The sequence below is a fragment of the Scyliorhinus torazame genome, chromosome 19, assembly GCF_047496885.1.
Source record: "Scyliorhinus torazame isolate Kashiwa2021f chromosome 19, sScyTor2.1, whole genome shotgun sequence".
Classification (NCBI taxonomy): Eukaryota; Metazoa; Chordata; class Chondrichthyes; order Carcharhiniformes; family Scyliorhinidae; genus Scyliorhinus; species Scyliorhinus torazame.
Window position 1 is genome coordinate 14894401 of NC_092725.1, and position 21924 is coordinate 14916324.

At 51.4% G+C, this 21924-nt stretch overlaps 1 protein-coding gene across 1 annotated transcript in view; it reads right to left on the reverse strand.

Annotated features, from left to right (window-relative positions):
- Window positions 1-21924, reverse strand: part of thoc6 (THO complex 6) — a 96044-nt gene that overhangs the window by 73665 nt on the left and 455 nt on the right. Inside the window, exons 2-5 of the mRNA XM_072485423.1 lie at window positions 16169-16287; window positions 15969-16033; window positions 14533-14636; window positions 11440-11477 (exon numbers count right to left, since the gene is read on the reverse strand). Coding sequence (XP_072341524.1) covers window positions 11440-11477; window positions 14533-14636; window positions 15969-16033; window positions 16169-16287 — 326 coding nt within the window. The remainder of the gene's footprint in view (window positions 1-11439; window positions 11478-14532; window positions 14637-15968; window positions 16034-16168; window positions 16288-21924) is intronic.

Here is a 21924-nt window from a genome sequence, read left to right on the forward strand (position 1 = left end):
TTGTGTACAGTGGGAGTGAATGGGAAGGTGTTTGGGTCCATTGGGATTGTGTACAATGGGGGTGAACGGGAAGGGGTTTGGGTCCATTGGGATTGTGTACAGTGGGAGTGAACGGGAAGGGGTTTGGGTCCATTGGGATTGTGTACAGTGGGAGTGAACGGGAAGGGATTTGGGTCCATTGGGATTGTGGACAGTGGGAGTGAACGGGAAGGGATTTGGGTCCATTGGGATTGTGGACAGTGGGAGTGAACGGGAAGGGGTTTGGGTCCATTGGGATTGTGTACAGTGGGAGTGAACATAAAGGGGATTGGGTCCATTGGGAATGTGTACAGTGGGAGTGAACGGGAAGGGGTTTGGGTCCATTGGGATTGTGTACAGTGGGAGTGAACGGGAAGGGGTTTGGGTCCATTGGGATTGTGTACAGTGGGAGTGAACTGGAAGGGGTTTGGGTCCATTGGGATTGTGTACAATGGGAGTGAACGGGAAGGGGTTTGGGTCCATTGGGATTGTGTACAGTGGGAGTGAACGGGAAGGGGTTTGGGTCCTTTGGGATTGTGTACAGTGGGAGTGAATGGGAAGGTGTTTGGGTCCATTGGGATTGTGTACAGGTGGGAGTGAACGGGAAGGGGTTTGGGTCCATTGGGATTGTGTACAGTGGGAGTGAACGGGAAGGGGTTTGGGTCCATTGGGATTGTGTACAGTGGGAGTGAATGGGAAGGAGTTTGGGTCCATTGGGATTGTGTACAGTGGGAGTGAATGGGAAGGTGTTTGGGTCCATTGGGATTGTGTACAGCGGGAGTGAACGGGAAGGGGTTTGGGTCCATTGGGATTGTGTACAGTGGGAGTGAACGGGAAGGGATTTGGGTCCATGGGGATTGTGTACAGTGGGAGTGAATGGGAAGGTGTTTGGGTCCATTGGGATTGTGTACAATGGGGGTGAACGGGAAGGGGTTTGGGTCCATTGGGATTGTGTACAGTGGGAGTGAACGGGAAGGGGTTTGGGTCCATTGGGATTGTGTACAGTGGGAGTGAACGGGAAGGGATTTGGGTCCATTGGGATTGTGGACAGTGGGAGTGAACGGGAAGGGGTTTGGGTCCATTGGGATTGTGTACAGTGGGAGTGAACATAAAGGGGATTGGGTCCATTGGGAATGTGTACAGTGGGAGTGAACGGGAAGGGGTTTGGGTCCATTGGGATTGTGTACAGTGGGAGTGAACGGGAAGGGGTTTGGGTCCATTGGGAATGTGTACAGTGGGAGTGAACGGGAAGGGGATTGGGTCCATTGGGATTGTGTACAGTGGGAGTGAACGGGAAGGAGTTTGGGTCCATTGGGATTGTGTACAGTGGGAGTGAATGGGAAGGTGTTTGGGTCCATTGGGATTGTGTACAGCGGGAGTGAACGGGAAGGGGTTTGGGTCCATTGGGATTGTGTACAGTGGGAGTGAACGGGAAGGGATTTGGGTCCATGGGGATTGTGTACAGTGGGAGTGAATGGGAAGGTGTTTGGGTCCATTGGGATTGTGTACAATGGGGGTGAACGGGAAGGGGTTTGGGTCCATTGGGATTGTGTACAGTGGGAGTGAACGGGAAGGGGTTTGGGTCCATTGGGATTGTGTACAGTGGGAGTGAACGGGAAGGGATTTGGGTCCATTGGGATTGTGGACAGTGGGAGTGAACGGGAAGGGATTTGGGTCCATTGGGATTGTGGACAGTGGGAGTGAACGGGAAGGGGTTTGGGTCCATTGGGATTGTGTACAGTGGGAGTGAACATAAAGGGGATTGGGTCCATTGGGAATGTGTACAGTGGGAGTGAACGGGAAGGGGTTTGGGTCCATTGGGATTGTGTACAGTGGGAGTGAACGGGAAGGGGTTTGGGTCCATTGGGATTGTGTACAGTGGGAGTGAACGGGAAGGGGTTTGGGTCCTTTGGGATTGTGTACAGTGGGAGTGAATGGGAAGGTGTTTGGGTCCATTGGGATTGTGTACAGGTGGGAGTGAACGGGAAGGGGTTTGGGTCCATTGGGATTGTGTACAGTGGGAGTGAACGGGAAGGGGTTTGGGTCCATTGGGATTGTGTACAGTGGGAGTGAACATAAAGGGGATTGGGTCCATTGGGAATGTGTACAGTGGGAGTGAACGGGAAGGGGTTTGGGTCCATTGGGATTGTGTACAGTGGGAGTGAACGGGAAGGGGTTTGGGTCCATTGGGAATGTGTACAGTGGGAGTGAACGGGAAGGGGATTGGGTCCATTGGGATTGTGTACAGTGGGAGTGAACGGGAAGGAGTTTGGGTCCATTGGGATTGTGTACAGTGGGAGTGAATGGGAAGGTGTTTGGGTCCATTGGGATTGTGTACAGCGGGAGTGAACGGGAAGGGGTTTGGGTCCATTGGGATTGTGTACAGTGGGAGTGAACGGGAAGGGATTTGGGTCCATGGGGATTGTGTACAGTGGGAGTGAATGGGAAGGTGTTTGGGTCCATTGGGATTGTGTACAATGGGGGTGAACGGGAAGGGGTTTGGGTCCATTGGGATTGTGTACAGTGGGAGTGAACGGGAAGGGGTTTGGGTCCATTGGGATTGTGTACAGTGGGAGTGAACGGGAAGGGATTTGGGTCCATTGGGATTGTGGACAGTGGGAGTGAACGGGAAGGGATTTGGGTCCATTGGGATTGTGGACAGTGGGAGTGAACGGGAAGGGGTTTGGGTCCATTGGGATTGTGTACAGTGGGAGTGAACATAAAGGGGATTGGGTCCATTGGGAATGTGTACAGTGGGAGTGAACGGGAAGGGGTTTGGGTCCATTGGGATTGTGTACAGTGGGAGTGAACGGGAAGGGGTTTGGGTCCATTGGGATTGTGTACAGTGGGAGTGAACTGGAAGGGGTTTGGGTCCATTGGGATTGTGTACAATGGGAGTGAACGGGAAGGGGTTTGGGTCCATTGGGATTGTGTACAGTGGGAGTGAACGGGAAGGGGTTTGGGTCCTTTGGGATTGTGTACAGTGGGAGTGAACGGGAAGGGGTTTGGGTCCATTGGGATTGTGTGCAGTGGGAGTGAACGGGAAGGGGTTTGGGTCCATTGGGATTGTGTACAGTGGGAGTGAACGGGAAGGGGTTTGGGTCCATTGGGATTGTGTACAGTGGGAGTGAATGGGAAGGAGTTTGGGTCCATTGGGATTGTGTAGAGTGGGAGTGAACGGGAAGGGGTTTGGGTCCATTGGGATTGTGTACAGTGGGAGTGAACGGGAAGGGGTTTGGGTCCATTGGGATTGTGTACAGTGGGAGTGAACGGGAAGGGATTTGGGTCCATTGGGATTGTGGACAGTGGGAGTGAACGGGAAGGGGTTTGGGTCCATTGGGATTGTGTACAGTGGGAGTGAACATAAAGGGGATTGGGTCCATTGGGAATGTGTACAGTGGGAGTGAACGGGAAGGGGTTTGGGTCCATTGGGATTGTGTACAGTGGGAGTGAACGGGAAGGGGTTTGGGTCCATTGGGAATGTGTACAGTGGGAGTGAACGGGAAGGGGATTGGGTCCATTGGGATTGTGTACAGTGGGAGTGAACGGGAAGGAGTTTGGGTCCATTGGGATTGTGTACAGTGGGAGTGAATGGGAAGGTGTTTGGGTCCATTGGGATTGTGTACAGCGGGAGTGAACGGGAAGGGGTTTGGGTCCATTGGGATTGTGTACAGTGGGAGTGAACGGGAAGGGATTTGGGTCCATGGGGATTGTGTACAGTGGGAGTGAATGGGAAGGTGTTTGGGTCCATTGGGATTGTGTACAATGGGGGTGAACGGGAAGGGGTTTGGGTCCATTGGGATTGTGTACAGTGGGAGTGAACGGGAAGGGGTTTGGGTCCATTGGGATTGTGTACAGTGGGAGTGAACGGGAAGGGATTTGGGTCCATTGGGATTGTGGACAGTGGGAGTGAACGGGAAGGGATTTGGGTCCATTGGGATTGTGGACAGTGGGAGTGAACGGGAAGGGGTTTGGGTCCATTGGGATTGTGTACAGTGGGAGTGAACATAAAGGGGATTGGGTCCATTGGGAATGTGTACAGTGGGAGTGAACGGGAAGGGGTTTGGGTCCATTGGGATTGTGTACAGTGGGAGTGAACGGGAAGGGGTTTGGGTCCATTGGGATTGTGTACAGTGGGAGTGAACGGGAAGGGGTTTGGGTCCTTTGGGATTGTGTACAGTGGGAGTGAATGGGAAGGTGTTTGGGTCCATTGGGATTGTGTACAGGTGGGAGTGAACGGGAAGGGGTTTGGGTCCATTGGGATTGTGTACAGTGGGAGTGAACGGGAAGGGGTTTGGGTCCATTGGGATTGTGTACAGTGGGAGTGAACATAAAGGGGATTGGGTCCATTGGGAATGTGTACAGTGGGAGTGAACGGGAAGGGGTTTGGGTCCATTGGGATTGTGTACAGTGGGAGTGAACGGGAAGGGGTTTGGGTCCATTGGGAATGTGTACAGTGGGAGTGAACGGGAAGGGGATTGGGTCCATTGGGATTGTGTACAGTGGGAGTGAACGGGAAGGAGTTTGGGTCCATTGGGATTGTGTACAGTGGGAGTGAATGGGAAGGTGTTTGGGTCCATTGGGATTGTGTACAGCGGGAGTGAACGGGAAGGGGTTTGGGTCCATTGGGATTGTGTACAGTGGGAGTGAACGGGAAGGGATTTGGGTCCATGGGGATTGTGTACAGTGGGAGTGAATGGGAAGGTGTTTGGGTCCATTGGGATTGTGTACAATGGGGGTGAACGGGAAGGGGTTTGGGTCCATTGGGATTGTGTACAGTGGGAGTGAACGGGAAGGGGTTTGGGTCCATTGGGATTGTGTACAGTGGGAGTGAACGGGAAGGGATTTGGGTCCATTGGGATTGTGGACAGTGGGAGTGAACGGGAAGGGATTTGGGTCCATTGGGATTGTGGACAGTGGGAGTGAACGGGAAGGGGTTTGGGTCCATTGGGATTGTGTACAGTGGGAGTGAACATAAAGGGGATTGGGTCCATTGGGAATGTGTACAGTGGGAGTGAACGGGAAGGGGTTTGGGTCCATTGGGATTGTGTACAGTGGGAGTGAACGGGAAGGGGTTTGGGTCCATTGGGATTGTGTACAGTGGGAGTGAACTGGAAGGGGTTTGGGTCCATTGGGATTGTGTACAATGGGAGTGAACGGGAAGGGGTTTGGGTCCATTGGGATTGTGTACAGTGGGAGTGAACGGGAAGGGGTTTGGGTCCTTTGGGATTGTGTACAGTGGGAGTGAACGGGAAGGGGTTTGGGTCCATTGGGATTGTGTGCAGTGGGAGTGAACGGGAAGGGGTTTGGGTCCATTGGGATTGTGTACAGTGGGAGTGAACGGGAAGGGGTTTGGGTCCATTGGGATTGTGTACAGTGGGAGTGAATGGGAAGGAGTTTGGGTCCATTGGGATTGTGTAGAGTGGGAGTGAACGGGAAGGGGTTTGGGTCCATTGGGATTGTGTACAGTGGGAGTGAACGGGAAGGGGTTTGGGTCCATTGGGATTGTGTACAGTGGGAGTGAACATAAAGGGGATTGGGTCCATTGGGAATGTGTACAGTGGGAGTGAACGGGAAGGGGTTTGGGTCCATTGGGATTGTGTACAGTGGGAGTGAACGGGAAGGGGTTTGGGTCCATTGGGAATGTGTACAGTGGGAGTGAACGGGAAGGGGATTGGGTCCATTGGGATTGTGTACAGTGGGAGTGAACGGGAAGGAGTTTGGGTCCATTGGGATTGTGTACAGTGGGAGTGAATGGGAAGGTGTTTGGGTCCATTGGGATTGTGTACAGCGGGAGTGAACGGGAAGGGGTTTGGGTCCATTGGGATTGTGTACAGTGGGAGTGAACGGGAAGGGATTTGGGTCCATGGGGATTGTGTACAGTGGGAGTGAATGGGAAGGTGTTTGGGTCCATTGGGATTGTGTACAATGGGGGTGAACGGGAAGGGGTTTGGGTCCATTGGGATTGTGTACAGTGGGAGTGAACGGGAAGGGGTTTGGGTCCATTGGGATTGTGTACAGTGGGAGTGAACGGGAAGGGATTTGGGTCCATTGGGATTGTGGACAGTGGGAGTGAACGGGAAGGGATTTGGGTCCATTGGGATTGTGGACAGTGGGAGTGAACGGGAAGGGGTTTGGGTCCATTGGGATTGTGTACAGTGGGAGTGAACATAAAGGGGATTGGGTCCATTGGGAATGTGTACAGTGGGAGTGAACGGGAAGGGGTTTGGGTCCATTGGGATTGTGTACAGTGGGAGTGAACGGGAAGGGGTTTGGGTCCATTGGGATTGTGTACAGTGGGAGTGAACTGGAAGGGGTTTGGGTCCATTGGGATTGTGTACAATGGGAGTGAACGGGAAGGGGTTTGGGTCCATTGGGATTGTGTACAGTGGGAGTGAACGGGAAGGGGTTTGGGTCCTTTGGGATTGTGTACAGTGGGAGTGAATGGGAAGGTGTTTGGGTCCATTGGGATTGTGTACAGGTGGGAGTGAACGGGAAGGGGTTTGGGTCCATTGGGATTGTGTACAGTGGGAGTGAACGGGAAGGGGTTTGGGTCCATTGGGATTGTGTACAGTGGGAGTGAATGGGAAGGAGTTTGGGTCCATTGGGATTGTGTACAGTGGGAGTGAATGGGAAGGTGTTTGGGTCCATTGGGATTGTGTACAGCGGGAGTGAACGGGAAGGGGTTTGGGTCCATTGGGATTGTGTACAGTGGGAGTGAACGGGAAGGGATTTGGGTCCATGGGGATTGTGTACAGTGGGAGTGAATGGGAAGGTGTTTGGGTCCATTGGGATTGTGTACAATGGGGGTGAACGGGAAGGGGTTTGGGTCCATTGGGATTGTGTACAGTGGGAGTGAACGGGAAGGGGTTTGGGTCCATTGGGATTGTGTACAGTGGGAGTGAACGGGAAGGGATTTGGGTCCATTGGGATTGTGGACAGTGGGAGTGAACGGGAAGGGGTTTGGGTCCATTGGGATTGTGTACAGTGGGAGTGAACATAAAGGGGATTGGGTCCATTGGGAATGTGTACAGTGGGAGTGAACGGGAAGGGGTTTGGGTCCATTGGGATTGTGTACAGTGGGAGTGAACGGGAAGGGGTTTGGGTCCATTGGGAATGTGTACAGTGGGAGTGAACGGGAAGGGGATTGGGTCCATTGGGATTGTGTACAGTGGGAGTGAACGGGAAGGAGTTTGGGTCCATTGGGATTGTGTACAGTGGGAGTGAATGGGAAGGTGTTTGGGTCCATTGGGATTGTGTACAGCGGGAGTGAACGGGAAGGGGTTTGGGTCCATTGGGATTGTGTACAGTGGGAGTGAACGGGAAGGGATTTGGGTCCATGGGGATTGTGTACAGTGGGAGTGAATGGGAAGGTGTTTGGGTCCATTGGGATTGTGTACAATGGGGGTGAACGGGAAGGGGTTTGGGTCCATTGGGATTGTGTACAGTGGGAGTGAACGGGAAGGGGTTTGGGTCCATTGGGATTGTGTACAGTGGGAGTGAACGGGAAGGGATTTGGGTCCATTGGGATTGTGGACAGTGGGAGTGAACGGGAAGGGATTTGGGTCCATTGGGATTGTGGACAGTGGGAGTGAACGGGAAGGGGTTTGGGTCCATTGGGATTGTGTACAGTGGGAGTGAACATAAAGGGGATTGGGTCCATTGGGAATGTGTACAGTGGGAGTGAACGGGAAGGGGTTTGGGTCCATTGGGATTGTGTACAGTGGGAGTGAACGGGAAGGGGTTTGGGTCCATTGGGATTGTGTACAGTGGGAGTGAACGGGAAGGGGTTTGGGTCCTTTGGGATTGTGTACAGTGGGAGTGAATGGGAAGGTGTTTGGGTCCATTGGGATTGTGTACAGGTGGGAGTGAACGGGAAGGGGTTTGGGTCCATTGGGATTGTGTACAGTGGGAGTGAACGGGAAGGGGTTTGGGTCCATTGGGATTGTGTACAGTGGGAGTGAACATAAAGGGGATTGGGTCCATTGGGAATGTGTACAGTGGGAGTGAACGGGAAGGGGTTTGGGTCCATTGGGATTGTGTACAGTGGGAGTGAACGGGAAGGGGTTTGGGTCCATTGGGAATGTGTACAGTGGGAGTGAACGGGAAGGGGATTGGGTCCATTGGGATTGTGTACAGTGGGAGTGAACGGGAAGGAGTTTGGGTCCATTGGGATTGTGTACAGTGGGAGTGAATGGGAAGGTGTTTGGGTCCATTGGGATTGTGTACAGCGGGAGTGAACGGGAAGGGGTTTGGGTCCATTGGGATTGTGTACAGTGGGAGTGAACGGGAAGGGATTTGGGTCCATGGGGATTGTGTACAGTGGGAGTGAATGGGAAGGTGTTTGGGTCCATTGGGATTGTGTACAATGGGGGTGAACGGGAAGGGGTTTGGGTCCATTGGGATTGTGTACAGTGGGAGTGAACGGGAAGGGGTTTGGGTCCATTGGGATTGTGTACAGTGGGAGTGAACGGGAAGGGATTTGGGTCCATTGGGATTGTGGACAGTGGGAGTGAACGGGAAGGGATTTGGGTCCATTGGGATTGTGGACAGTGGGAGTGAACGGGAAGGGGTTTGGGTCCATTGGGATTGTGTACAGTGGGAGTGAACATAAAGGGGATTGGGTCCATTGGGAATGTGTACAGTGGGAGTGAACGGGAAGGGGTTTGGGTCCATTGGGATTGTGTACAGTGGGAGTGAACGGGAAGGGGTTTGGGTCCATTGGGATTGTGTACAGTGGGAGTGAACTGGAAGGGGTTTGGGTCCATTGGGATTGTGTACAATGGGAGTGAACGGGAAGGGGTTTGGGTCCATTGGGATTGTGTACAGTGGGAGTGAACGGGAAGGGGTTTGGGTCCTTTGGGATTGTGTACAGTGGGAGTGAACGGGAAGGGGTTTGGGTCCATTGGGATTGTGTGCAGTGGGAGTGAACGGGAAGGGGTTTGGGTCCATTGGGATTGTGTACAGTGGGAGTGAACGGGAAGGGGTTTGGGTCCATTGGGATTGTGTACAGTGGGAGTGAATGGGAAGGAGTTTGGGTCCATTGGGATTGTGTAGAGTGGGAGTGAACGGGAAGGGGTTTGGGTCCATTGGGATTGTGTACAGTGGGAGTGAACGGGAAGGGGTTTGGGTCCATTGGGATTGTGTACAGTGGGAGTGAACGGGAAGGGATTTGGGTCCATTGGGATTGTGGACAGTGGGAGTGAACGGGAAGGGGTTTGGGTCCATTGGGATTGTGTACAGTGGGAGTGAACATAAAGGGGATTGGGTCCATTGGGAATGTGTACAGTGGGAGTGAACGGGAAGGGGTTTGGGTCCATTGGGATTGTGTACAGTGGGAGTGAACGGGAAGGGGTTTGGGTCCATTGGGAATGTGTACAGTGGGAGTGAACGGGAAGGGGATTGGGTCCATTGGGATTGTGTACAGTGGGAGTGAACGGGAAGGAGTTTGGGTCCATTGGGATTGTGTACAGTGGGAGTGAATGGGAAGGTGTTTGGGTCCATTGGGATTGTGTACAGCGGGAGTGAACGGGAAGGGGTTTGGGTCCATTGGGATTGTGTACAGTGGGAGTGAACGGGAAGGGATTTGGGTCCATGGGGATTGTGTACAGTGGGAGTGAATGGGAAGGTGTTTGGGTCCATTGGGATTGTGTACAATGGGGGTGAACGGGAAGGGGTTTGGGTCCATTGGGATTGTGTACAGTGGGAGTGAACGGGAAGGGGTTTGGGTCCATTGGGATTGTGTACAGTGGGAGTGAACGGGAAGGGATTTGGGTCCATTGGGATTGTGGACAGTGGGAGTGAACGGGAAGGGATTTGGGTCCATTGGGATTGTGGACAGTGGGAGTGAACGGGAAGGGGTTTGGGTCCATTGGGATTGTGTACAGTGGGAGTGAACATAAAGGGGATTGGGTCCATTGGGAATGTGTACAGTGGGAGTGAACGGGAAGGGGTTTGGGTCCATTGGGATTGTGTACAGTGGGAGTGAACGGGAAGGGGTTTGGGTCCATTGGGATTGTGTACAGTGGGAGTGAACGGGAAGGGGTTTGGGTCCTTTGGGATTGTGTACAGTGGGAGTGAATGGGAAGGTGTTTGGGTCCATTGGGATTGTGTACAGGTGGGAGTGAACGGGAAGGGGTTTGGGTCCATTGGGATTGTGTACAGTGGGAGTGAACGGGAAGGGGTTTGGGTCCATTGGGATTGTGTACAGTGGGAGTGAACATAAAGGGGATTGGGTCCATTGGGAATGTGTACAGTGGGAGTGAACGGGAAGGGGTTTGGGTCCATTGGGATTGTGTACAGTGGGAGTGAACGGGAAGGGGTTTGGGTCCATTGGGAATGTGTACAGTGGGAGTGAACGGGAAGGGGATTGGGTCCATTGGGATTGTGTACAGTGGGAGTGAACGGGAAGGAGTTTGGGTCCATTGGGATTGTGTACAGTGGGAGTGAATGGGAAGGTGTTTGGGTCCATTGGGATTGTGTACAGCGGGAGTGAACGGGAAGGGGTTTGGGTCCATTGGGATTGTGTACAGTGGGAGTGAACGGGAAGGGATTTGGGTCCATGGGGATTGTGTACAGTGGGAGTGAATGGGAAGGTGTTTGGGTCCATTGGGATTGTGTACAATGGGGGTGAACGGGAAGGGGTTTGGGTCCATTGGGATTGTGTACAGTGGGAGTGAACGGGAAGGGGTTTGGGTCCATTGGGATTGTGTACAGTGGGAGTGAACGGGAAGGGATTTGGGTCCATTGGGATTGTGGACAGTGGGAGTGAACGGGAAGGGATTTGGGTCCATTGGGATTGTGGACAGTGGGAGTGAACGGGAAGGGGTTTGGGTCCATTGGGATTGTGTACAGTGGGAGTGAACATAAAGGGGATTGGGTCCATTGGGAATGTGTACAGTGGGAGTGAACGGGAAGGGGTTTGGGTCCATTGGGATTGTGTACAGTGGGAGTGAACGGGAAGGGGTTTGGGTCCATTGGGATTGTGTACAGTGGGAGTGAACTGGAAGGGGTTTGGGTCCATTGGGATTGTGTACAATGGGAGTGAACGGGAAGGGGTTTGGGTCCATTGGGATTGTGTACAGTGGGAGTGAACGGGAAGGGGTTTGGGTCCTTTGGGATTGTGTACAGTGGGAGTGAACGGGAAGGGGTTTGGGTCCATTGGGATTGTGTGCAGTGGGAGTGAACGGGAAGGGGTTTGGGTCCATTGGGATTGTGTACAGTGGGAGTGAACGGGAAGGGGTTTGGGTCCATTGGGATTGTGTACAGTGGGAGTGAATGGGAAGGAGTTTGGGTCCATTGGGATTGTGTAGAGTGGGAGTGAACGGGAAGGGGTTTGGGTCCATTGGGATTGTGTACAGTGGGAGTGAACGGGAAGGGGTTTGGGTCCATTGGGATTGTGTACAGTGGGAGCTGAATTACCCAAAAGCTGGTCGGCGACTCCAAGCCTCTTTGCAACTCTGAAAAGTAAGCATAGAACAAATGATCAAACTGTCCTTTCCCCCTCTGGGACCGGGTGTCACAGTGTGTTAGATACACTGTCCTTTCCCCCTCTGGGACAGTGTCACAGTGTGTTAGATACACTGTCCTTTCCCCCTCTGGGACAGTGTCACAGTGTGTTAGATACACTGTCCTTTCCCCCTCTGGGACCGGGTGTCACAGTGTGTTAGATACACTGTCCTTTCCCCCTCTGGGACAGTGTCACAGTGTGTTAGATACACTGTCCTTTCCCCCTCTGGGACAGTGTCACAGTGTGTTAGATACACTGTCCTTTCCCCCTCTGGGACAGTGTCACAGTGTGTCAGATGCACTGTCCTTTCCCCCTCTGGGACAGTGTCACAGTGTGTTAGATACACTGTCCTTTCCCCCTCTGGGACCGGGTGTCACAGTGTGTTAGATACACTGTCCTTCCCCCCTCTGGGACAGTGTCACAGTGTGTTAGATACACTGTCCTTTCCCCCTCTGGGACAGTGTCACAGTGTGTCAGATGCACTGTCCTTTCCCCCTCTGGGACAGTGTCACAGTGTGTTAGATACACTGTCCTTTCCCTCTCTGGGACCGGGTGTCACAGTGTGTTAGATACACTGTCCTTCCCCCTCTGGGACCGGGTGTCACAGTGTGTTAGATACACTGTCCTTTCCCCCTCTGGGACAGTGTCACAGTGTGTTAGATACACTGTCCTTTCCCCCTCTGGGACAGTGTCACAGTGTGTTAGATACACTGTCCTTTCCCCCTTAGGGACAGTGTCACAGTGTGTTAGATACACTGTCCTTTCCCCCTCTGGGACAGTGTCACAGTGTGTTAGATACACTGTCCTTTCCCCCTCTGGGACAGTGTCACAGTGTGTTAGATACACTGTCCTTTCCCCCTCTGGGACAGTGTCACAGTGTGTTAGATACACTGTCCTTTCCCCCTCTGGGACAGTGTCACAGTGTGTTAGATACACTGTCCTTTCCCCCTCTGGGACAGTGTCACAGTGTGTTAGATACACTGTCCTTTCCCCCTCTGGGCAGTGTCACAGTGTGTTAGATACACTGTCCTTTCCCCCTCTGGGACAGTGTCACAGTGTGTTAGATACACTGTCCTTTCCCCCTCTGGGACCGGGTGTCACAGTGTGTTAGATACACTGTCCTTTCCCCCTCTGAGACCGGGTGTCACAGTGTGTTAGATACACTGTCCTTTCTCCCTCTGGGACAGTGTCACAGTGTGTTAGATACACTGTCCTTTCCCCCTCTGGGACCGGGTGTCACAGTGTGTTAGATACACTGTCCTTTCCCCCTCTGGGACAGTGTCACAGTGTGTTAGATACACTGTCCTTTCCCCCTCTGAGACAGTGTCACAGTGTGTTAGATACACTGTCCTTTCCCCCTCTGGGACAGTGTCACAGTGTGTTAGATACACTGTCCTTTCCCCCTCTGGGACAGTGTCACAGTGTGTTAGATACACTGTCCTTTCCCCCTCTGGGACAGTGTCACAGTGTGTTAGATACACTGTCCTTTCCCCCTCTGGGACAGTGTCACAGTGTGTTAGATACACTGTCCTTTCCCCCTCTGGGCAGTGTCACAGTGTGTTAGATACACTGTCCTTTCCCCCTCTGGGACAGTGTCACAGTGTGTTAGATACACTGTCCTTTCCCCCTCTGGGACAGTGTCACAGTGTGTTAGATACACTGTCCTTTCCCCCTCTGGGACAGTGTCACAGTGTGTTAGATACACTGTCCTTTCCCCCTCTGGGACAGTGTCACAGTGTGTTAGACACACTGTCCTTTCCCCCTCTGGGACAGTGTCACAGTGTGTTAGATACACTGTCCTTTCCCCCTCTGGGACCGGGTGTCACTGTGTTAGATACACTGTCCTTTCCCCCTCTGGGACAGTGTCACAGTGTGTTAGATACACTGTCCTTTCCCTCTCTGGGACAGTGTCACAGTGTGTTAGATGCACTGTCCTTTATCCCTCTGGGACAGTGTCACACTGTGTTAGATACACTGACCTTTCCCCCTCTGGGACAGTGTCACAGTGTGTTAGATACACTGCCCTTTCCCCCTCTGGGACAGTGTCACAGTGTGTTAGATACACTGTCCTTTCCCCCTCTGGGACAGTGTCACAGTGTGTTAGATACACTGTCCTTTCCCTCTCTGGGACAGTGTCACAGTGTGTTAGATACACTGTCCTTTCCCCCTCTGGGACCGGGTGTCACTGTGTTAGATACACTGTCCTTTCCCCCTCTGGGACAGTGTCACAGTGTGTTAGATACATTGTCCTTTCCCCCTCTGGGACAGTGTCACAGTGTGTTAGATGCACTGTCCTTTTCCCCTCTGGGACAGCGTCACAGTGTGTTAGATACACTGTCCTTTCCCCCTCTGGGACCAGGTATCACAGTGTGTTAGATACACTGTCCTTTCCCCCTCTGGGACAGTGTCACAGTGTGTTAGATACACTGTCCTTTCCCCCTCTGGGACAGTGTCACAGTGTGTTAGATGCACTGTCATTTCCCCCTCTGGGACAGCGTCACAGTGTGTTAGATACACTGTCCTTTCCCCCTCTGGGACCGGGTGCCACAGTGAGTTAGATACACTGTCCTTTCCCCCTCTGGGACTGTGTCACAGTGTGTTAGATACACTGTCCTTTCCCCCTCTGGGACAGTGTCACCGTGTGTTAGATACACTGTCATTTCACCCTCTGGGACAGCGTCACAGTGTGTTAGATACACTGTCCTTTCCCCCTCTGGGACCGGGTGCCACAGTGAGTTAGATACACTGTCCTTTCCCCCTCTGGGACAGTGTCACAGTGTGTTAGATACACTGTCCTTTCCCCCTCGGGGACAGTGTCACCGTGTGTTAGATACACTGTCCTTTCCCCCTCTGGGACAGTGTCACAGTGTGTTAGATACACTGTCCTTTCCCCCTCTGGGACCGGATGTCACAGTGTGTTAGATACACTGTCCTTGTCCTTCTCGGGCTACTGACAAGCAGCTGGAGTCTCAGGGATGTGGTTTCCAGTTTTTCAGGAGAGATACCTTCTTGGCAAGTTCATTCCAATTCCAGGCCTTGATATCTCCAGTTCCAGAACTTATCAGCTGCCGGCTTGTGGATACAAGACTATAGACAGGACCGTCATGAGCTGCAATACAGACAGCAGTTAGATAGAGAAAATCTCCCTCCACACTGTCCCCATCAAACACTCCCAGGACAGGTACAGCACGGGGTTAGATACAGAGTAAAGCACCCTATACACTGTTCCCCATCAAATACTCCCAGGACAGGTACAGCACGGGGTTAGATACAGAGTAAAGCTCCCTCTACACTGTCCCCATCAAACACTCCCAGGACAGGTACAGCACGGGGTTAGATACAGAGTAAAGCTCCCGCTGCACTGTCCCCATCAAACACTCGCAGGACAGGTACAGCACGGGGTTAGGTACAGAGTAAAGCTCCCTCTACACTGTCCCCATCAAACACTCCCAGGACAGGTACAGCACGGGGTTAGATACAGAGTAAAGCTCCCTCTACACTGTCCCCATCAAACACTCCCAGGACAGGTACAGCACAGGGTTAGATACAGAGTAAAGCTCCCGCTGCACTGTCCCCATCAAACACTCCCAGGACAGGTACAGCACGGGGTTAGATACAGAGTAAAGCTCCCTCTACACTGTCCCCATCAAACACTCCCAGGACAGGTACAGCACGGGGTTAGATACAGAGTAAAGCTCCCGCGACACTGTCCACATCAAACACTCCCAGGACAGGTACAGCACGGGGTTAGATACAGAGTAAAGCTCCCGCGACACTGTCCACATCAAACACTCCCAGGACAGGTACAGCACGGTGTTAGATACAGAGTAAAGCTCCCTCTACACTGTCCCCATCAAACACTCCCAGGACAGGTGCAGCACGGGGTTAGATACAGAGTAAAGCTCCCTCTACACTGTCCCCATCAAACACTCCCAGGACAGGTACAGCACGGTGTTAGATACAGAGTAAAGCTCCCTCTACACTGTCCCCATCAAACACTCCCAGGACAGGTACAGCACGGTGTTAGATACAGAGTAAAGCTCCCGCGACACTGTCCACATCAAACACTCCCAGGACAGGTACAGCACGGTGTTAGATACAGAGTAAAGCTCCCTCTACACTGTCCCCATCAAACACTCCCAGGACAGGTACAGCACGGTGTTAGATACAGAGTAAAGCTCCCTCTACACTGTCCCCATCAAACACTCCCAGGACAGGTACAGCACGGGGTTAGATACAGAGTAAAGCTCCCGCGACACTGTCCACATCAAACACTCCCAGGACAGGTACAGCACGGGGTTAGATACAGAGTAAAGCTCCCGCGACACTGTCCACATCAAACACTCCCAGGACAGGTACAGCACGGGGTTAGATACAGAGTAAAGCTCCCTCTACACTGTCCCCATCAAACACTCCCAGGACAGGTACAGCCCGGGGTTACCTTGGAAGGTGAAAATGGGCCTTTGGTTCTCTTCAGTTGCCTCTATGCTGAGTGCGGCCGCAAGGCTGGTGGATGGAGAGAGCGAGACAGCGTGTTAGTGGAGAGAGGCGAGTTTGGAGTGAGAGGGGTGTTTGGGAGTGAGGGTTTGGGTCTGGGGTCAGGGTGCAGAGGTCAGTGGGCAAGGGGAATCCAGTCTGTACCTGAAGATGCCGATTTCTCCGTAGTTGTTCCCGGCTGCAAGGTATTTCCCACAGGGAGAGAAGCTCTGGGAGAAGATGGTCATGTGAAGCAGCTCCAGCCGTCGCTGAATCTCCACCTGCTGGAACTCACAACAAAAAACATCTCATTCATCACAGCGGCCTGGGGGGAGGGGCCTCGATTCTTTTGTCTAAGCGGGAGTGGGAAATTAAACAGCCAAGTTAACGCTGGTGGGTTCACATCTGGAAACCCCAGCAGAGACAGCCTTTGCTTGAGGAGCGGGGGCAGAGCTCAGAGAGAAAGAAGGAATCTTGGGATGAACGGGTCCAAGAAAATGATTTGAACAGCCAATGAGGGCGGTCAAGGCACATGCTTTCAAAGAGAGTTCTAAAATAACTTGGCTAACAGCAGAAAATTGCTTCGGAAATGCAAGTATTGCCTTTGTCCATCTGTGCAAGTGGTACGAGAGCTGTACGTTCACTGTCGCGTGCTGTTTAATGACAACTGAAGTGCTCAGGTTAAGAAACTATGTGTAATCTGTTATTGGGAGAGCGGAAATTTAAAAGTTGAACTCTTGTTTTCTTCTGTTTTAATAAAGTTTGTTTATAAAATAACCAAACCCCATTTCTTATATTATCACTCCAGGAATGAATCCATTTTTCCCGACCATCTTAAAGCTTTAAAATGGTTTGTTTTATTCACATTTGTTTGTAGGAAAAGAATTCAAACATTGGATTGTAACAGTAAAAATATTGTAATGATGTTGAAATGTTTCTCATGTTCTAATATTCTAATCGGACCGCAAGTTGCGGGCCATTCAGCCCATTGGCTCTCCCAGTCAACGAGATCATGACCGAACTGACCTTCCTCAACTCCCACTTTCCATGGCGGCACGGTGGCACAGTGGTTAGCACTGCTGCCTCACTGCGCCGAGGACCCGGGTTCGGTCCCGGCCCCGGGTCACTGTCCGTGTGGAATTTGCACATTCTCCCCGTGTCTGCGTGGGATTCACCCCCACAACCCAAAGATGTGCAGGGTAGGTGGATTGGCCACGATAAATTGCCCCTTAATTGTAAAAAAAATGAATTGGGTACTCTAAATGTATACTTAAAAAACTCCCACTTTCCTGCCTTGTCCCCATCACCCTCGATCCCCACACTGATTATAAATCTGTCTCGCTCTCTCTCAACCTTGAACATACTTAACGCCCCAGCCTCTACAGCTCTCTGCGGTGATGAATTCCACAGATTCACTGCTCTCTGAGGGAAGAAATTCCTCCTCATCTTTGTGTGAAATGGGCGGCCCCCTGACTCTGAGATTCTGCCCTCTGGTCCTCGACTCGCCCACAGGAGGAAACATCCTCTCAGCATCGACCCTGTCAAAGCCCCCCTGAGAATCCGATAGGTCTCAATACGGTCACCTCTCATTCTCCTAAACTCCCAATGTATAGGCTCCGGCCTACTCAAACCTCTCCCCATGAGAAACTCCCTCCCTACCCAGGGTCAACCGAGTGAACCTTCTCTGGACTCCCTCCAATGTACAGGCCCCGGCCTACTCAAACCTCCCCGCATGAGAAACTCCCTCCCTACCCGGGATCGACCGAGTGAACCTTCTCTGGATTCCATCGATGTACAGGCTCCGGCCTACTCAAACCTCTCCCCATGAGAAACTCCCTCCCTACCCAGGGTCAACCGAGTGAACCTTCTCTGGACTCCCTCCAATGTACAGGCCCCGGCCTACTCAAACCTCCCCGCATGAGAAACTCCCTCCCTACCCGGGATCGACCGAGTGAACCTTCTCTGGATTCCATCGATGTACAGGCTCCGGCCTACTCAAACCTCTCCCCATGAGAAACTCCCTCCCTACCCAGGGTCAACCGAGTGAACCTTCTCTGGACTCCCTCCAATGTACAGGCCCCGGCCTACTCAAACCTCCCCGCATGAGAAACTCCCTCCCTACCCGGGATCGACCGAGTGAACCTTCTCTGGACTCCCACCAATGTCAGTGTGTATCTTCCTCAGATAAGTAGTCCGAGACTGTTCCCAATATTCCATTGGCACGGGTATGGAGGGCTGAAGGGCCTGTTCCTGTGCTGTACCTTTGTTTGTTCTGTTCCAGGTGCGGTGTAACTGGCCCTGGTATAGTTTTAGCATGACTTCCCTATTTTTATTCTCCATTCCCTTTGGAATAAAGGACAAATGTTATAATAATGTGATGTGTGTTATGGGCCAGGGTTTAGTGAACCCCAAAGTGTACCATGGAGTTCACCTGACCCACAACTTTTACTAGATTGTGGTATGGGGAGCACACGGCCCACTCTACAGGTGTGGGACAGCAGAAATGGAAAAGTTTTTTTTGAAGCAAAACAATGTTTATTCTATGAACCCAAGTTAACCTTTTTAAAACATACAGTGAACATCTCACCAACCATCAATTCAAATACAACCCCTAAAGAATACAACACTAAGTAATGCTTCATAACTTCCCAAACAACATCCAGAAGAAACACCTTTTAACAGAAGCACATTAGGTTTACATTCACTACGGAGAACATTTATAATCCTGAATTCAACAAAGAACAAAGAACAAAGAAATGTACAGCACAGGAACAGGCCCTTCGGCCCTCCAAGCCCGTGCCGACCATACTGCCCGACTAAACTACAATCTTCTACACTTCCTGGGTCCGTATCCTTCTATTCCCATCCTATTCATATATTTGTCAAGATGCCCCTTAAATGTCCCTATCGTCCCTGCCTCCACTACCTCCTCCGGTAGTGAGTTCCAGGCACCCACTACCCTCTGCGTAAAAAACTTGCCTCGTACATCTACTCTAAACTTTGCCCCTCTCACCTTAAACCTATGCCCCCTAGTAATTGACCCCTCTACCCTGGGGAAAAGCCTCTGACTATCCACTCTGTCTATGCCCCTCATAATTTTGTATACCTCTATCAGGTCGCCCCTCAACCTCCTTCGTTCCAGTGAGAACAAACCGAGTTTATTCAATCGCTCCTCATAGCTTATGCCCTCCATACCAGGCAACATTCTGGTAAATCTCTTCTGCACCCTCTCTAAAGCCTCCACATCCTTCTGGTAGTGTGGCGACCAGAATTGAACACTATACTCCAAGTGTGGCCTAACTAAGGTTCTATACAGCTGCAACATGACTTGCCAATTCTTATACTCAATGCCCCGGCCAATGAAGGCAAGCATGCCGTATGCCTTCTTGACTACCTTCTCCACCTGTGTAGCCCCTTTCAGTGATCTGTGGACCTGTACTCCTAGATCTCTTTGACTTTCAATACTCTTGAGGGTTCTACCATTCACTGTATATTCCCTACCTGCATTAGCCCTTCCAAAATGCATTACCTCACATTTGTCCAGGTTAAACTCCATCTGCCATCTCTCCGCCCAAGTCTCCAGACAATCTAAATCCTGCTGTATCCTCAGACAGTCCTCATCGCTATCCGCAATTCCACCAACCTTTGTGTCGTCTGCAAACTTACTAATCAGACCAGTTACATTTTCCTCCAAATCATTTATATATACTACAAAGAGCAAAGGTCCCAGCACTGATCCCTGTGGAACACCACTGGTCACAGCCCTCCAATTAGAAAAGCATCCCTCCATTGCTACCCTCTGCCTTCTATGGCCTAGCCAGTTCTGTATCCACCTTGCCAGTTCACCCCTGATCCCGTGTGACTTCACCTTTTGTACTAGTCTACCATGAGGGACCTTGTCAAAGGCCTTACTGAAGTCCATATAGACAACATCTACTGCCCTACCTGCATCAATCATCTTAGTGACCTCCTCGAAAAACTCTATCAAGTTAGTGAGACACGACCTCCCCTTCACAAAACCGTGCTGCCTCTCACTAATACGTCCATTTGCTTCCAAATGGGAGTAGATCCTGTCTCGAAGAATTCTCTCCAGTAATTTCCCTACCACTGAAGTAAGGCTCACCGGCCTGTAGTTCCCGGGATTATCCCTGCCACCCTTCTTAAACAGAGGAACAACATTGGCTATTCTCCAGTCCTCCGGACTCCGGATTCACCAAATGTTCAAGAGATAGTCTTTTGATGGCAGAGAGATCAACAGTACACCTGCTCTGTCTGGCTTCAGCTCCAACACTGAAAACGAAACGAAAACACACCCTGCAGCAAACAGCCTAAAATGAAAGTAAAAACCTGACAGACAGCCCAGCTCCACCCACTCTCTGACATCACTGCAGCAATAAACACCCATTTCTTAAAGGTACTCTCACTACAGATATTTATAGACACACCCATTTATAAACACCCATTTCTTAAAGGTACTCTCACTACAGATATTTATATCCACACCCATTTATAAACATCCATTTCTTAAAGGTACTCTCACATGACACGTGACAATACTCTATTAAAATAATGCACTAGTTATTTATTTTACATTAGAGTATATTACATTTTGAATGTAATAATGTTATCATGTCTAGTATTAAATTAATTTCTTAATTATTATATTATTTTAATATGAGCACACTGCAACATTATTATAACACTAGAATAATAATAATAATCTTTTATTGTCACAAGTATGAAGTTACTGTGAAAAGCCCCTAGTCGCCACATTCCGACATCTGTTCAGGTAAGCTGGTCCGGGAATTGAACCTGCGCTGCTGGCCTTGTTCTGCATTAAAAACCAGCTGTCTAGCCCACTGAGCCAAACCAACCCTACTTTTATAGAATCCCGACAGTGCAGAAGGAGGCCATTCGGCCCATCTAGTCTGCACTGACCCTCTGAAAGAACACCCTAACCCAGGCCGACTTAACGGGCAATTTTTTTTAGCATGGCCAATCCACCTAACCTGCCCATCTTTGGACTGTGGGAGGAAATCAGAGCACCCGGAGGAAACCCACGCAGACACGGGGAGAACGTGCAGACTCCGCACAGACAGTGACCCAAGCCAGGAATCGAACCTGGGATCCTGGAGCTGTGAAGTAACAGGTCTAACTACTGTGCTATTGTGCCGTAGGAGAGTGGGAGTGTGAGACAGTTTGAGATGGGTAACACGGTGGCACAGTGGTTAGCACTGCTGCCTCACAGCACCTCGGATCCGGGTGTGATTCGTTTCCTGGGTGTCTGTCTGTGTGGAGTTTGCACTTTCTCACCGTGTCTGCGTGGGTTTCATAGAATCATAGAATTTACAGTGCAGAAGGAGGCCATTCAGCCCATCGAGTCTGCACCAGTTCTTGGAAAGAGCACCCTACCCAAGGTCAACACCTCTACCCTATCCCCATAACCCAGTAACCCCACCCAACACTAAGGGCAATTCTTGGACACTAAGGGCAATTTTTTTATCATGGCCAATCCACCTAACCTGCGCATCTTTCGGCTGTGGGAGGAAACCGGAGCACCCGGAGGAAACCCACGCACACACGGGGAGGATGTGCAGACAGTGATCCAAGCTGGAATCGAACCTGGGACCCTGGAGCTGTGAAGCAATTGTGCTAACCACAATACTACCGTGCTTCCTCTGGGTGCTCCGGTTTCCTCCCACAGTCCAAAGGTGTGCAGGTTCGGTGGATTGGCCATGGTAAATTGCCCCCAACTGTGGGGGTTACGGGGATAGCACAGGGAGTGGGACTGGATAGGGTCTCTTTCAGAGGGTCGGTGCAGTCTAAATGGGCCAAATGGCATCATTCTGCACTGTAGGGATTCTATTCTATGCAAGTATTGGGATTTTACAACATCTATTAGAATATTTTAGCATTTGGAA